This window comes from Notechis scutatus, chromosome 2, assembly GCF_049901735.1.
Source record: "Notechis scutatus isolate UNSWTSFEM ecotype Mainland chromosome 2, rNotScu1.2, whole genome shotgun sequence".
In the NCBI taxonomy this organism is placed as follows: domain Eukaryota; kingdom Metazoa; phylum Chordata; class Lepidosauria; order Squamata; family Elapidae; genus Notechis; species Notechis scutatus.
In genome coordinates this window covers 131,729,652-131,746,770 of record NC_142010.1, presented here as the reverse complement: position 1 = coordinate 131,746,770, position 17,119 = coordinate 131,729,652, and the positions used below count along the sequence as shown (strand labels likewise).

Sequence of the window (17,119 nt, the reverse complement as noted above, 5' to 3'; positions counted from 1 at the left end):
TTTGCTTCTGGAGGAAATTTCATGAATGGAACTGTGCTAATCTCTAGTGCTATCAACCAGAAGTGGGGCCTATTGACACTTAACTTAAGCCGCGGGAATGCAACCAATATTCCAAGTTAGAAGAGCTTTTTAGGCCAGTACTTGCACTTTGAAGTACTGGATTCAAGGTTGTGTAATTGGCAACTAGTCCAATTAATACTGAATAAGTGCTGTACCACAAGAGCACAGGTAAGGGCAGGAATTGCCATGGCGAGAAGCACTCTCACTTTAAGCATAATGACTCTTTCATGCTCCCCAAAGATATTTTTACCTTTCCCACAGAAATGTGCCTAAGAAAGAACCCTGGTCAGGATTCCACATTTGATTGCACGTTTTATGAAAATGCATTAGATTTCACTTAAGACACTGCCTTAAAAGCCCTCGATTTGTACCCTCTAGGCATACAATGATATTTTCTGCTTGCCACTGCTGACCTCTTAGATTGTGGGCAATGAAGAATGAGAAGGGAGCACCAGGGATTTGACAATGAGTGAATATGCACAGAACAAAGGCAACAATAAAGCAAATAAAACATAGGATATGATAAGCTTTTCAGTACTTGATACAAAAAGTCATCGTCCTACACGCCTATCTGGATGATGGATTTCATTCATGCAGAACTTTTCAGCTTGCACTGATTCCAGATTTTTTTCATCTGACTTGGATATATGACAAAATGCCCGAAAAGACTCTGTGCAGCACACCTAGAATCCCATTGCTTATGTAGGAATGTTCAAGGAAAAGATGAGAGGCAGGCAGGCAGACAGACAGACAGAGTGTAACATTTTCTGGGTGAATACCAGAGAGTCCCTATGCATATGTCCTTTAGGAAAGCACCTTCTTCCCAATTGATATCTTTATGCTGAAAGTGAAAATTCATTCCTTAGAATTGTCAGTACCAGTTATTCTGTGCTAGGCATGACAAGCAAGAAAACAATGCAAATATCTTTATGATACACACCAGGCAGACCAATGGGAATACAATCATTTTGAATTCCTAATTTTATTTGTTATTTATTAAACAATTAAAGCCACCCAGAGTCACTTTGTAGGGGAGATGGATGGCATAGAAATTTAATAAATAAATTTGTTTACCATTGTGGAATATCTAGAGTTAAACTAATCTATTTCATTTTACCAAAACAAACACGCCTTTCCTTCATAGTTAAATAAGGGAAGTCTATTACCAAGAAAACAGCATCTTTTTCTGTAGTTCAGATAAGATACACTGTTAAAACAATTTTATCTTCAATATTAGAATTATACTTTATCAAGCCATGTTATTAAAACAAAGCTCAGAAATAGTTACAAGCATCAGATTTTATCTGCCTACAAGACACCAGCTGAGATAGCCTTTTGCCTTAGGTTTGTCTGATAAAAATAATTACAATACTGTAATTATGATGTACTGTTTGCACAGTATAATTAAGCTATTCTTTTGTGACACACAGTATTTCCCAAAGCTAAAAATATGAAGCTTTCAATGGATTAGTTCATTCACTCATACACACACACACACACACCTCTACCTGATGGAAAACCTCCCCCCCCCCTTTTAGCCTTTCAGAATGACATCAAAACTAAATTTTTAGGGAGGGAAGGGGAGACAAGGAGGAGGAGGAGGAGGAGGAGGAGGAGGAGGAGGAGGAGGAGGAGGAGGAGGAGGAGGAGGAGGAGGAGGAGGAGGAGGAAAAATGGAATGGAATGGAATGGAGGTACTTGCACCTTATTGCAGGGTATCCTAAGGGGATGATTAAGATGCAGGGATTGGGTTTTATTTGATCATTGTATTGTTTTATGGTTGTTTTTACAGTTTTTGATTTTTATTGTTGTGGTGAACCATCAAGAGTTGTTTAAGATGGGCAGACATATAAATATTTTAAATAAATAAATAGGCCAGCTATTGATCTCTTTGGATAGCCAGACATCACTGGATATCCTCGCTTTGGAGAAAAAGAATCTCAAGTATATGAATGGAACGAAGTGTTTAATGACAACACAGTTCTGATCAAGTCAAAGTCAAGCAATGAACAAAATCTAGGCTGCGACCCTTTACACTAATCTGGTCATGGCATCCCTAACAATGGATGACAAGATATTTTGAACTGGAACGAAGAACACATAATGGTAGAGCTCAGATGTGAAGACGGAGGAGATAAGCTCATAAAAATATTACATTAAACCACCACTGAAATCGATGAAAGAAAAAAAGGACAAGTACAAAAAATGGAAAGAGGGACATGCAACTAAGGCAGAATATCAGCAGATAGCCAGAATCTGCAAAGACGAAGTCAGGATAGCAAAGGCTCAGAACGAACAAAGACTTGCAACAAAAGTCAAAGATAATAAAAAAAGTTTCTTCCAACATATAAATAACAAGAAAAAAATCAAGGAAACAGTCAGTCCACTAAAGAGAGAGGATGGCAAGGAAGTAATGGGTAACAGAGAGAAAGCAGAACTGCTTAACTCATTCTTTGCATCCATCTTCACGCAAAAAGAAACTATAGCTCAACCCACCAAAAACAGTAAAAACAGACCAGAAATAAAAGTTAAAATAAGCAAAAAAAAAATAGTAAGAGAACACCTGTCTGATCTTGATGAACACAAATAACCGGGGCCTGATGGCTTACATCCCAGAGTTTTAAAGGAGCTGGCAGAGGTCATCTCAGAACCACTGCACCATATCTTTGAAAAATCCTGGGGCACCAGGGAACTACTAGAGGACTGGAAAAGAGCTGATGTGGTTCCCATCTTCAAAAAAGGAGGAAAAAAAAAAACAGACCCAGGAAACTATAGATCAATCAGCCTAACATCAATACCTGGGAAGATACTGGAAAAGATAATAAAAAAAACAGATCTGCCAACTTCTATAAACAAGTAAAGTAATAACGAGCAGTCAGCACGGGTTTGTTAAAAACAGTTCATGCCAAACCAATCTTATTTCATTCTTCAACACAGTGACTAAATTAGTAGACCAGCAAAATACTGTGGACATAATATATTTAGATTTCAGCAAGGCATTTGACAAAGTAGACCACAACCTACTTCTTAGTAAGCTAGAAAAAGTGGAATAGATAGCACCACCACTAAATGGACTTGCAACTGGCTGGCAAACCGTACTCAACAAGTAGTCCTTAATGGGTCTAAGTCTACATGGAGGGAAGTAAGCAGTGGGGTGCCACAAGGTTCCGCTTTAGGCCCAGTACTCTTCAATATCTTCATTAACGACTTAGATGAGGGAATAGAAGGGGAACTTACCAAATTTGCAGATGATACTAAGCTGGCAGGAATAGCTAACACTCAAGAAGATAGGCTCAAGATCCAGATGCATCTTGACAGACTAGAACACTGGGCCATATCTAACAAAATGAAATTCAATGTAGAGAAAAGTAAAGTCCTACACTTAGGCAAGAAAAACCAAAAGTACACCTATAGACTGGGTGAAACCAGGCTCAATAGCAGTAACTGTGAGAGGGATCTTGGAGTCTTAGTGGACAACCAGCTAAATATGAGCCAGCAGTGCGCAGCAGCAGCCAAAAAAGCTAATGCAATCCTAAATTGTATTAACAGAGGGATACAATCAAGATGAAGGGAAGTACTAATACCGCTCTATAAAGCCTTAGTAAAACCACACCTAGAGTACTGCATCCAGTTTCATTCACCACATTATAAAAAAGATGTTGCGGCTTTAGAAAAAGTGCAGAGAAGAGCAACCAGGATGATTAGGGGACTGGAGGCTAAAACAAACAACGAACAGTTGCAGGAACTGGGCTTGTCTTGTTAGTAAAGAGAAGGACCAGGGGAAACATGATAGCGGTCTTCCAATATTTGAGGCGCTGCCATAGAGAGGAAGGGATCAAGCTATTTTCTAAAGTGCCTGTAGGCCAGACAAGGAATAATGGATGGAAACTGAACAAGGAGAGATTTAACCTGGAAATAAGGAGAAACTTTCTGACAGTGAGAACAATCAACCAATGGAACAGCTTGCTCTCGGAAGTTGTGGGAGCGCCATCACTTGAGACTTTCAAGAAGAGATTGGACTGCCATTTACCAGAAATGGTGTAGGGTCTCCCACTTGGGCGGGGGGTTGGACTAGATGACCTACAAGGTCCCTTCCAACTCTGATTATCTGTTAAATCTGTTAAATCTGTAAGCAAGCCATGTTCAAACCAAGCTTCTAATCCTATACTACCTGGTACTTCATGGTGGAATAAAGTTGAGTATTAATTATTATAAATTAGTCAAGAAGCACAAGTTGATTTTTGAAACTGGGATACCAGACTGTTAGAAATGGCTTACTATTTTCAAGAAAACAACCAAGGACCTCACAAAAGGTTTACTACCTAAATGTCACCAATGAGTAACTCCACTGTGATAACTCAAGAGAAATTGTGTTCCATTTATAACCAAGTATTCTTTTTCTCCTTTATTTACAATAACCTTGGGGATACAGCTCTACTCAGACTTGGTGTTCATTTAGTTTACTAATAAGGACTTTAAAAAAAAAACCTTATATAGAGATATTTGCTCAAGAAGATGTAAAATGCCAGAAAAATGTGAGCCTATTAACATCCTGTCTCTGAAGCAAAGTAATTCAGATGATATCACAAATATTAAGAAGTGATAGAGATTACCCAGAAGAAGTTAACTTTTCAAGGGCTTGTTAATCCTCTTTTAAACCCATCAATTTTCATAGAATTTCATTACACTTGATTAGCTTACACCTCCATTACAAAAGCAAATGATGTGACATACATGAATCAGGAACTGTTATTTCACAATATGTTTTCCCCAAAAAATGAAACAATACAAACACTCAAAAAATGACTCAAGTCCTGGCATATTCATGCTAGCTATTGTAAGTATTTAAGAAGAGGTGTTAATGTTTTCCATTGCACCCAATCACCTGATTTTTTAACACTATGAAAACATTACTTAAGGCTGGTATGAAACAAATTCCTGTGCAAATGTGTCAGCCATTATGTGAAAGGAAGTTGGGAATGTTGCTACTAATTAATGTGTTATTATGGCATTACATGGAAGAAGGATCTGGGCCAAGGAACAACGTAGCATACTCCATACCCCTTTTCCCACTATCACAATTATCTGAAGTACTCAAAGATCAGTAACTAGATGGGAGTCTGATCATTTCATTTCATTTCATTTTTTTCAGTTTCCTAGGCAATACATTCATTTTACAATGTTATCCTATAGCTTCCTTAGTCTTCTCAATTGATTTCCCAGGGTTCAAAGCACACAAGTCATCATCCCAGCCTCATCTTCCCAATTTTCATTATTCTATTCTTATTATCATTTAGTCCCAAAGTGATGCAAAATTACTACTTTTTATGACTTGAAATTTAAAAAAAAACACTATCTAGAATTCAAATAGCTAAAAATCATAAATTGGCTTGTAAGCTAAATTAATCTTGACAAGCTTCGAGGACAATACAAGCATCTCTCTCTCTCTCTCTCTCTCTCTCTCTCTCTCTCTCTCTCACGCACACACACACACACCTTGACAAGCTTCCAGGACAATACAAGCATCTCTCTCTCTCTCTCTCTCTCTCTCTCTCTCTCTCTCTCTCTCACACACACACACACACAGAGTTTATTTATCCTTCAAAACAATTTATCTGCAGCATAACTAAGCATTTAAAGGAAGCAATAAGCCATGCTAAATAGACAGAGAATGCCAAATAATAATATTGCAATTACTTTGGTCCTGTAAATAGGACACATTTCACAAATCTCCTGGGTTCAGGTGATTTGGCTATAGTTACTTGTGTATCTAAAATTTCCACAACAGTTTGTCAAAACTGAAACCTGAAACAAGGCACAAAGAGTTTAAATAACAACTGGCAATGGTGTATTTGATACACTTTATGGAATGAAAATTGCATTGTCCAAGATAAAAGCCTTCTTGAAATGAAAGCTATTATTGCAACCAGATTATTCAGACCTATTCTTAGGCTCTCTTAAAACGTATTCTTGCTATAGATATTAACACCACACAAGAAATGAAACAGTAGGAAATCTAGACTGCTGTACTCTATTCATCTGTTAACTGCAACAGGGCTTCATCTGCTCCTTCTCCTTGTTTGTTAATCAATCTGTACACCTACTGAGATAAAGAACATAAAGTCTTCCACTATTATTGAATCAGATCCACACAGAGAGAAACAAAAGGCAGTTAGTAGTAGCATCGTTTGTTTTGTTTCTTCAAAGAGAAGAAACAACAAAAATATCACTTTGGCTTCAATTTATTTCACCATTTAAAAACGTGAGTGATGGTTTCCTCATTCTTAGTTGAGACTATTATTCTCAAATCCTCCTGCTAAATTTATCTCCACCCCCGCCCGCCCCTGGATTTTGAAATAAATGATTTGATTAACTTGTGAGTATTGAAGACCCTAAGAATCCTACTTAGATGCTTGAATACTTCGCCGATTCCCGAATTGTGCCCCAGACTGCATAGAAAATGCAAGTTTTATATCAATTTTTTTTAAAAAAGGGGGGGGGGGTTAAACAGAATAAAGTAGACTTCACAAGCTATGGTCAATTCAGAATCTTCTGTTAGGGAAAAAAAGTGTTTTATTAATTTCCTTAGAAGTAAAATTTAGTAACACAAGATATGTAAAAAGGAAAGGATGCTGATTTGGAGCTAAACTGGCTGGAATCGAGCACCCAAACATTTAAAGCCATTTGGCAAAGGAAGAGGAACAGACTGAAATTCACTATATTCTTTTTTTTCCCCCTAGAACAGTATCAACTAATGTTTTCACATCTTGGAAAAGATAACACATTCCTAGAGAGATATCCTATCTCTCTGTGCTGTTGGCTCCTGAAAACAACAAGAACCCATCCATTTTCAGCTTCTCTTCCTTTGCAGCTCTTCACATATGGGATCTGCTCATTCCCACCTGGCTCTTTAAAGAGCCAGGCTAGCCAGCTGAACCTTGGCTTGAAAAATCACCAGCATGGCATAAGCTCTGATGCCAGCCCTCCAGGTGGAGCTCATGGGTACATGTGACCTCAAACTACAAGCAGCGCTCACCAGGCATCCCAGAATTCCCATCTGCAGTGGACAGTGTTTGGGGTGGAGCTGCTACGTAAACGGGGCTCTGCAAAAACCTGAGATTTCAAGCTTACTCAGTCCAGGGAGTGGGAGGTGGCACTTCAACTGGCAAAAGGCAAATAAATCCCAGCCAGAAGCTGAAAAACTGGCAGGCAAGCCCAGCACACCCTGAGGTGGCTTGGAGAAACAGTTTTATTGCTTCCTGCAGCCCAGTTCCTACCCTAGCAGATAGCAGTGGAGTTCCAGGGAACGCTAGCTGCAGTATCAGTATCGCTACCACTGACAGTAACAGCAGTGGAATACACTGGAGAAGGTTTTCTGGATTACCACGGAAGAAACAGAGTAGGAAAAGATGAGGCTGTGAGAAAGATGCAAAGGAGAGAGCCTTCTGAATCTTTTTAAATATGGGATCCCCTATTGTGACTTCTGACATTGTTTGGAGTCATCCAACCATTCCTGTGCCACAACTACACTAACAAGGACAAGCATTAAACACTAGGAAATGCCATAAGTCAGCAGTGGAGAATCGGGTTAAATGAAGATAGGTAAGAGGGATAGGAAAACAGGTGAGGGCTGCTATTTGAGATCTGCCACGGGCATCAGAGACCTGTCTTCTGTCTCTCTCACCTATTGCAGAAACCTGTGCCCAAGAAATGAAATTGCTCTTGAGCAAATGTGGGAGCCCGGAAGGCAGTTTCCAGAGGTGGCTTATGGTGATGAGATGTCCTTCCAAGACAAGAGTTAAAGAAGGACACTGAGGCTCTGACACAAGAACCCCAGACCAATAAACAGGCAACCCTGCAGGAGTGGCGCTCCCTGAGGCAAGGGAGATGTGTTAAAAGAGATTGCCTCGGATGACATCACTCAAAGGAGCAGTGGAGCCCATGGGGCAGAACAAGACAAGCACTTCTGTTCAGATAAGGAAAGAGCCCAAGTGATGGAAGCTGAAAGGCTGTCAGAGCACAGAGGATGCCTTGCTCCAAAATGGATGGCAGGGCTGCAATTAAATGTTAATGCTGCCAGTGCAGTGAGGAAAGGACCGTCAGCTTCAGTCAAGAACCTCAGGGTGGGGGGCTTGGTGGGGGGGGCAAGAAGAGGTCCTAGGTTTTGGGTGGGTTAGCACAGATATCCTCCCTATTTCTCCCCCCCCCCCCCCATTTTTCCCTTTTGATCCCTATGGCCAGGGTTGTTTGCATCTCTCACCTGCTGGTCATCTGTTTTAAAATGCCTGCTGACAAGGAAAGGAAGTAGCAACCAGGATTTTTTTTGGGGGGGGGGGGCAAACTCCAAAGGTATCAGCTGCATCTCTCTCTTGCTCTCTGACTGCAACGTAATTATTCCAGCAAGAGCGATGTGACAAATTAACGAAGCGGCCAAGGCTTTTGAACTAGAAGAGTGAGCTCCCCTCCCGCCTGAAAATAAATTGCTGTTATCCTTAATGCCTGATGCCAAAGCTAGACCTGCTCTGTTAATTGGACAAGGATCCCTTTTGACAAGTGGAATCACCTGCCCTCAGCCAAATGAGGAGGGGGAAATACCAGAAAGCAAGGAGCACCAGATCAGAACATCCAAGGAAGGCAAGCAGGAGGGGAGATCTCTGGAGTAAAACGTTCATGGGTGTGGGGTTAGAGGTACAACGCCTCCAGTTTCTAAATCACAGCTTTGGCAAGCTCTGAAATCTTTTTTTTTTTTTTAACAAAATGAAATGAACTCGAAGTTGGACAACTTTAAGGAAACACAGCATTCCTTTGCTGTCCCTAGGACACCCTCCCAATAAAATAGAACCCCGTAGTTTGAAGAGGGGTAGGTGGGAAACATTTCATTGATCTCAAACAGTATGGGACAGACAGCTGCATCACACAGTTTTCCAAACAACCCGGGAATGGGGGGGGGGGGAGGCAACCTGAATGGCTTGAAGCCATTCACACACTCTTTGGGAATTAAACCGCCACCGTACCCTTTTTCAACACATCCACTTTTTGCCCTTCATAGCTAAATAGGAAAAAGGAAGAGAGGCAAACCAGAGAAGGCAAGCAAGGCAAGCATTTCTCCTCCTCCAGTTTGCTCTGTTTTTTGTTTTTTTTTTCTGCTGGCGTACCTGAAATGCAGACAATGAAATTGGCTTGCAGAAGAAAAAGCACCTCCCAAACAATTTCCATCCTCCGATTCTCATGCCAAGTGCATCCCTCGGTGAAAAAACACAGCAAAGATCAATATTGCAGTTTGAACAATCCCAGAAAATCTCCTTTTGGACTCGTAGCCTCTATTCCCCAGATGTGCTGACACATGTCCAGGCTCTCTCGTCGCTGTGCAGCTCAAGCCAGATCCCTTTTCTTCCTTTGCCGTCCGCCAAAGACTAAGGAGGCAACCGCCAATACCAGCTGCTTCTTCCTTCAGGAAAGCAAGAAATATCCACCAGGTCTCCCAACAAGACATAGACAAAAAAAACCAAGGGACCGGCAATTCCCAGCTCCGGAAAGTCTCGATTCTCGGGGACCCGATCGCCAAGTTTTTCCCCAAACTCTGCACACCTCAGCGAGGCATCGCCCCCGCCAGCCGCGCCGTCCCGACGTTCCTTTTTGGTTTTTTCCCCTCTCCAAGCTCGCTATAAAACAATCAGAAAGAGATTAAGACATCGGGCGTCAGGTTTCTTGCACCGCGTTTCACCTACACCTAGAGAGGAGAGGACGACGTACCCAAACCCGGGTCTCCTGCCCCCCCAAAAATAATAATAATAAAAAAAAAACAACCCCAACCAGCTTAAGCTCCCCGCTAATTCCCAGCAACGGAAAGGAGATTTTTCCGCAATGCAACTGCAGGGGTCGTTCTTCCCTCGCCTACCGCGCGGGTCGCTCGCTCTTCCCTCCCTCTTTCCGCTGCTTTCCAAGCTAACGGGGAGAACTCACGGTGGAAGCAAATAAATTAAAATAAATAAATAAAGAGCGTGCCAAGCGTCTCCTCTCTCTTTCTCTCTCTCTCTCTCTCTCTCTCTTTTCACCACGCTCCCCCCACTCCTTCGTTTCTTCCCAATCTTTTCAAAATTAGATCGGGTGGCTTTGGAAGAGATGGGAACGAATATATTTACACCGTGGGGGAAACACACGCGCAGAGCTCGCACGTCTCTTCCACCAGCTAAAGTACACTACTTACACCGGGGCTCTTGCCTCAAGACCGTTTTCCCCCCTAGGGTTATTTCTGCCTCCAGGAAAACATGCCAAGCTTTCCTTCCGAATATTCTCATGCAAAATAATAATAACTCCAAACAGATACTTTGCGCTATGCCGGGCTAACTAACGAAGTAGTTATTATGTCTTCCATCTAGGGCCAGAAAGAAAGAAGCAAAGCGCGAGGTTCTAAACAGGTCCATTTTAAACAAGACCCGTTCTTTAAGCGGGGTAGTGGGGGGACCTGCTCCCAGGTAAACCTCCTTCCGGCTAGACTGCAACGGCGAGAAAAGGGGCCAAACGTTGGAGGAGCCTCGCGCAAGGCTCTCCCGGCTTAGATGCTACTTGAGCTGCCCGCAAGGAAACGGTTTCCATACTCACGTTTTCCTTCCCGACGCTCCTGTCGCCCGTTCCTCTTCCGCCTCCTCCGGCAGGGAGATGGGCTCTCCCCGAGGGTCGATCTTCCCGCAGTCCCGCGAGGTCAGGCTGCTCGGCTCGGACTCAGCCCTGGGGAAAAAGCGGGCTTTGAAGCCAGATCTTCCTTAGGATCGAGCCGCCTGCCTCTTCGCCAAGCGCTCCCCCCCCCTCCACAACCCCGTTTAAGGGAAGCCAGTCGGACCGGGCTCCGGGACGCCTGAGCCACCCCACCACGTTCCGTCAGCGCCACGCTCAGTCCGGCGGGGCAAAAGGCGGCGAGGCAGCAAAGCGCGCAGGCCGGCGAGCGAGCGAGCGTACCGCGACGGGAGGCGGCGCGTTCGGCGGCCAGTAGGCAACCGGAGCTGCAGCCCAAGTTGGAATCTGGCCTCTGCCGCCGAAGAGCCGTACAGTCTGGGCATGCCTACTGGCTCGCCCCCTGCAAGGCTCTTAGCTGTAAATGACGCCGGGCGCCCGGACGCTTTCCTGCCCCGCTGCGAACTTTCTTTTCTCTGTATCGATGTATTGATTGGCCCTCGTTTCTTTCTTTCTTCAAAAGAAAAAATATCATTAGCATTCCCCAAAAGTTGCGCCAGAACTAGGAAAAGCGTACCGTTACTTGGCGGGGGAAATGGGGGCGGGAGGAAATGGGCGGGTGTGAGTCCGAGCGAAGGAGACTAGTGGCGCAAACCAAGAAACAGATTCCCACGTGCGCAGGGCTTGCCCTCCTCGGCATGCTTGGCAGGAGTCAGTTCAGGACAGAAAGGTCCGCGTTTGCCCTGCACGGGGATTTCAGGCTTCCTTGCCGGGTGCCTGGCGGGCTTTGGTGGCTTGGGCGTTCCAGCGTCGAGAAGAACGCCAACTACAAGTGGAGTGGCAGCGTCGAGGATGAGGGCTGCTCGCCTGGGGCTGAAATGGTCCAAAGTATCGGGGACGGGGTGGGGGGAGAGACTTATTAAAGCGGAATTTGGCCCTCCTAGTATTCCAAGCTTTTGCGCATTTTGAGCACCGCCGTTGATGTATGCTTACTCAGAACTAAGACCCACTTTGTTCGGCAGGATTTACTCCCAAGCAAGTATGCGGAGGGTGGCAAGACGTCTCAGAAGAGAGCCGCATGTCTTGAATGAAGGGTGGGATAGATACATTTGCTTGAGTCAAATTGAGTTGGAAGAGCTACATTTTGACGTCCCCCCCCATCCCCAGGCCAGCTTAAAAAGAGCGAATGGGCAGATTTCCCAGGCGAGGTGTCTTCCTTCCTAGCAAACAGAATTGGCAGGTTGTTTTACTGAATGGGAGGGAGGAATTTACGAAAATGTCCGAAATATTTTGAATTGGATAGATACATCCAAAACTTTGGCGGTTTTCTGCATTCCAAACAAGGGGTTAAAGCGGTACGCTGGTTCTTTCCCTTTCGAAAATAGTTTCCCGGTGAGGTTTCTAAAACCTCTTTTCTTGCCCTGCCGTTTACCAAACTGGAGAAGCGATGTGCGGGGGTGGATGCAGATTTCGTTATTTTTTTTCCCAATGATTTCACGGGATTTTCATTGGACTCCATTATAAATTAATCTTCATTTCTGCCGTCTCTATGGTTGCAGCAACAAATCAATTGCCCATTTGGGGTGTGGCGAAAATATCCGTTAATTAAAAGATATACATATGCAAAATCAAATTTCATCTATCTATCTATCTATCTATCTATCTATCTATCTATCTATCTATCTATCTATCTATCTATCTATCTATCTATCTATATACACACACACACATACATACATTGTAAAACTCTCAGGTTAGGCACTTCAAGATTTTGATTTAGTACAAGGAGCAGGAATCCAAGGCACACATTTCATGAAAGTGTCAGGTTTTTCTCAAATCCGTAAATCATATTACACCCCTGCACATTAAAAGTCATGGGGAATAATGGTAACTGGGATCTGGATTAGGGATCTGCATCCATTTTCAATATCTGAGCACACAGACCTTTCAAATTCATGATTACATTACACATCTCTTTTGCTGTTTCACTAAATGTGTACACCGGTCTTCTCTATTCTGATTAACTGGAGCAGCAGATTGAAGATTTCTGAGGCCACAAAGGGGTTATACAACCAACCTGTGGTGGTGGGGCAATAGATAGGGTTGTAGACTAGCCATACCCAATCAAAAGCAACATTGAAGCAGCATGCATTTCCCTAGTGAATTATTAAATCCCACCATCTGCTGTAGAGGAAGGTGAGGAACCCAGTGCTGAGTTGTTACTTCAGCACCATGGACAGCAGCGTGGCTGATGGCATGCAGCTTATGCTCAGCATGCTATATTAGCAATCGCTCAGCATTTGGGTGTCTGCTTGCATAAGGCTCAGTTACTATCATTAGTCCTTCAGAATATCCTTTGCTCCAGTCACACAGACTTTCTTCATTTATATCTAACCATAGCACAAAATAACCAGGCATTTTTCTGTCCTGTTCCCATGACCTTGCCTTCATCTCATCCCCAAGTCATGAGTGAGATTGCATTAAGTTTTCTTTTGCTACATTACGCAATTAATAAGTATTTCCCCCATATTCCAATGCCACCCAAGTACAGCATTAAAATGTGGGGAATCTGTTTTTGCCACTTCTTGTATTGGAGAGAAGTTAGATGATTAGCAATGACTGGGAAAAGAGACAGAAGAGACGTGATTGGCCTGGTGGAAATAAATATCATGCAGGTATTTTTTTTCCCATGGACTCAAAGACATCAACTCAGTAGTATAGAAAGGCACATGGTCTTATTTTGCTACGGTTGATAATAGGTCACCATCCTCCAAAAAGCCCACTAAGAGCCACGGTGGTGCGGTGGTTAGAATGCAGTACTGCAGGCTAGTTCTGCTGACTGCCAGTTGCCTGCAATTTGGCAGTTCAAATCCCACCAGGCTCAGGGTCGACTCAGCCTTCCATCCTTCCAAGTTGGGTAAAATGAGGACCCAGATTGTTGGGGGCAATAGGCTGACTCTGTAAACTGCTTAGAAGGGGCTGTAAAAGCACTATGAAGCAGTATATAAGTCGAAGTGCTATTGCTACTGCACATCTGAATTTGAAGTTGAAAGACCTTAACCACTGATACTTTTCCAAGAATGGAGAAATGCTCTATCCAACCAAATAATGCCTAGCCAGCAGACATCACAAAGCATTTAATTCCAGTTCATCTGGAAAAGCTGTTCTGTCCCCACCCCTACTCCACATCGTCTCAAATTGTACCAGAGAAATTATGCTACAAAATAAATAGATTATTGACTACCATTCCCAGCCTACCTTTTATTGAAATAGACCTTGATGAATAAATGGAATATTTTATAGTTTGGTTTATTTGTTTATAATGTTGGTTAGAGTAATTTGATTTACAGATGTTTTTTGTTCTACCAGTATAATGGCTACTCAGAAAGAAATGAATGGAGTTTTTAGTAGCTTATTCAGTAATAAGTTGCTATTAATTTCTAACAAATTGTTGTTTCACTTTAATTATTGTATGGATCCTAGATGAACCTAGATCAACTTGTATTTTAGTCATATCTCCTTGGAATGAGAATGAATGTATGGATGAGATAAGATGTGCCCTCTGGCACTAACATCAGGAAACTTGATCTGTCTTTAGGGGCCCTCTTGCATGTGTGTTCATACACAAAGATTTGTTGTACTCATATAAACACAAATTTGTTGCAATGCAAACCCAGTAAGCAGAGATCTTTTTGCTAGAAATAAATAAACACACAAGAGGATTGAGCTATGTGAAAGCAAATCTCAGATTGTCAGTACGGTTGAGTAAGCACTGTTATTAAAAAATAATACAAGTTATCTTGCCTGTGTTCCAAGAATTGAGTTGAGACCACTTGAAACAAGTCCTGAACTTGGTGTTCTTAAGAAATAATGGATCTGGTTATCTTTTTTAAAAAATCTCTTTTTTGTTATTCTAAGCTATGCTCCCCTCCCCCCCTTCTGTAACCTGGTTAAATTCTCTTTCATTTATATCAGGGATTTTCAATGGGGGATAAAAGCCTAGGGGTTTTTTGGGGGGGGGGCGAGAAAAGCAGTCACAAGAACTTAGGTGGAAAATAATTTTTTAAAAAAATCTTTGCCCAAGCAAAATGGAAGTACTGTCAAAACCTATCTGGGGTTTTGTTTTGCATTTTGCTTGTGTAAGCCATCTGCAGGTTTATGCAAACAAAGCAGGAATACATTTTGACAGTGTTCTTTGTCCATGCAAACCCATGACGATTGCAATGCCACCAAATGTGAGAACCCCTTTGAGATATGTTGATTATTAAATTATGGAAAACAAGTTGCATATTCATTTCTTGCCCAGTGGAATCCCAGTGGAATCATTAGTTTGATCTGATGAGGATGCATGCAATTCTTTTTATCATTTGAGGAAACGTGATAAGCAAAATAAATAATCTCAGACTTACACAATAGAAATAAATGCTTCTGTCTATTTCAACAGGTACAAGTATATGATTATTTATAAAAATAGGAAAGGGTAACCTACACATACTACAGGCCCCATTGGCTAGTAAATAAATAAACAATTGACTACCAGCCCAAGCCAACACATTATTGAAATAGACCTTGCTGAATAAATAGAATATGAATTTATCTGATGTACATTATTTCATGCAGAGGTTCTTGTAGTCTGGAAATGATGGAGAACATCTTTTCTGGCAGGGACTAAGCAGGGAAAGAAGGAAGGAGACAGCTTCATCCATGATCCAGGTCTCTGGGAGTTGAAAGAACTCAGAAATGGGGTGAGGGTGATGAAGACAAAGTCTCTTTTCCTCCCTTTCATGGTCCCTGACAGATCTCTTGTCCTTCTACTCTATTTCTGTGACTTGTTTTCACTGTAAGCCTATCTGTCTGTAGAGATTCTCAGTCATCCAGGTCATGGTTGTCCCAAAGGTGCTTTTTTTCAGGAGGCAACTGGATTTTCTTGTTTTCTCTTTGAGGACATTTTGCTTCTCATACAAGCCTTCTTCAGCTCTGACAGGATCATGGGGAAAGGAAGGATTTATGTTCCTTGCAGACAGCTGGTTATTTGTATCCTTTTCGAGAGTCACTGAAGCACTTGGAGATGTATCTATGTCCTCAGGGTCACCTGAGTAGTACTCCTGGTTCCTGTAGTCTGGAACCAGGAGCATTATACTGTACACCATTTGGGATGAACACCCTTTGAATGGTGTGGGAGTAGGAATGGATTTCCAGAGGAAAAAAATTGCAGACAACAGAAACCAGGAGCACTACTTAGGTGACCCTGAGGACACAGATAAACCTCCAAGTGTTTCAAGACCCATGTTGAAAAGGATACAAATGACCAGCTGTCTGCAAGGAACATAAATCCTTCCATTCCCCATGATCCTGTCAGAGCTGAAGAAGCTTCTTGGATGAGAAGAAAATACCCTCAAAGACAAAACAAGAAAGTCCAGTTGCCTCCTGAAAAAAATCACTTTTGAGTGTAAGCCTTTCTGCATTTTCTTGATCCATATACATTCTCAAATCTTTGTGGATTTATTCAGACGTGTGAATCTACACTTACATCTCTGGTGCTTGGATCTGATTCATTATTGAGATCATTCTGACATGTCCCATATGTTTAAAAGTCTTCAACCATGTCTAAATCCCTCAAATGACTGGATTCTTCAGTGGAGAATTTGCTGTGATTTTTCCACTAGAGTTAAAAAAGTATAACATGCCTATACAATTTAAAACTGCTCCAAAATGTGGATGAAACTAAGATGAAATCTATAAACAATACATTTGGCCTACTTATTCTATTCTCTGACTTTACAAAGGGTTAGCAAAAGATATTCAATAAATGGAAAAACAGGTAAGTAATTCAAAAAATTGTAATTATTACACAATTTCCAATAGACAATGTTATTCATTACTAATTTAGCCAAACACAGAGGTTTAATTACCATTAGGTAATTTTGATTACCAGATTAATTAACTTATTTCATCTCAGAATCAATTCAGACATATTTGATAATAAACTATAATAATTTTGCATCAATAATGGCATACACTGTATGTTTGTTATATGCAGGTAGGAAAAAGGTTTCTAAACAATCTATGTCCACCCATGGCCATATCTTTCGGTGACACAAGCATTATATAATTTAGTTTGTGACATTTCTGAATAAAATGAGGAACAGTAAAATGTGAGGAGTCCCCACATTCTTTTATATTACTTGATATTTTCTTGCTCTCCAACTCAGGCAAAACCTCTAGGAAGTAATGGTGGGTGTATCAAGAGACTTGTGAGTTCTAATCCCGTCTTTCATACATTTTCCCAGGTGTCTTTGGGCCAGTTTCTCTCTCAGCCCAACCCATTTCATAGGGTTGTTGTGGGGGGAGAAGGAGGAGGAAGAACTATTAGGTCTGTCTACCATCT

The 17,119-nt window shown here is 41.9% G+C and overlaps 1 protein-coding gene across 4 annotated transcripts in view; it reads right to left on the bottom strand.

The window, feature by feature from the left end:
• Positions 1 to 11,325, bottom strand: part of CA10 (carbonic anhydrase 10 (inactive)) — a 389,056-nt gene extending 377,731 nt beyond the window's left edge. The window contains exons 1-3 of one of the 4 annotated variants that reach the window (XM_087956234.1): positions 11,309 to 11,325; positions 10,663 to 10,788; positions 9,216 to 9,722 (exon numbers count right to left, since the gene is read on the bottom strand). In XM_087956234.1, the coding sequence (XP_087812360.1) occupies positions 9,216 to 9,276 (61 nt within the window). In that variant the 5' untranslated portion in view covers positions 9,277 to 9,722; positions 10,663 to 10,788; positions 11,309 to 11,325. Of the gene's footprint in view, positions 1 to 9,215; positions 9,723 to 9,873; positions 9,972 to 10,662; positions 11,092 to 11,308 lie in introns of those variants that run through there. The other 3 variants (XM_087956235.1, XM_026681334.2, XM_087956236.1) reach the window with 3 other exon arrangements.
• Positions 11,326 to 17,119: the final 5,794 nt, after the last annotated feature.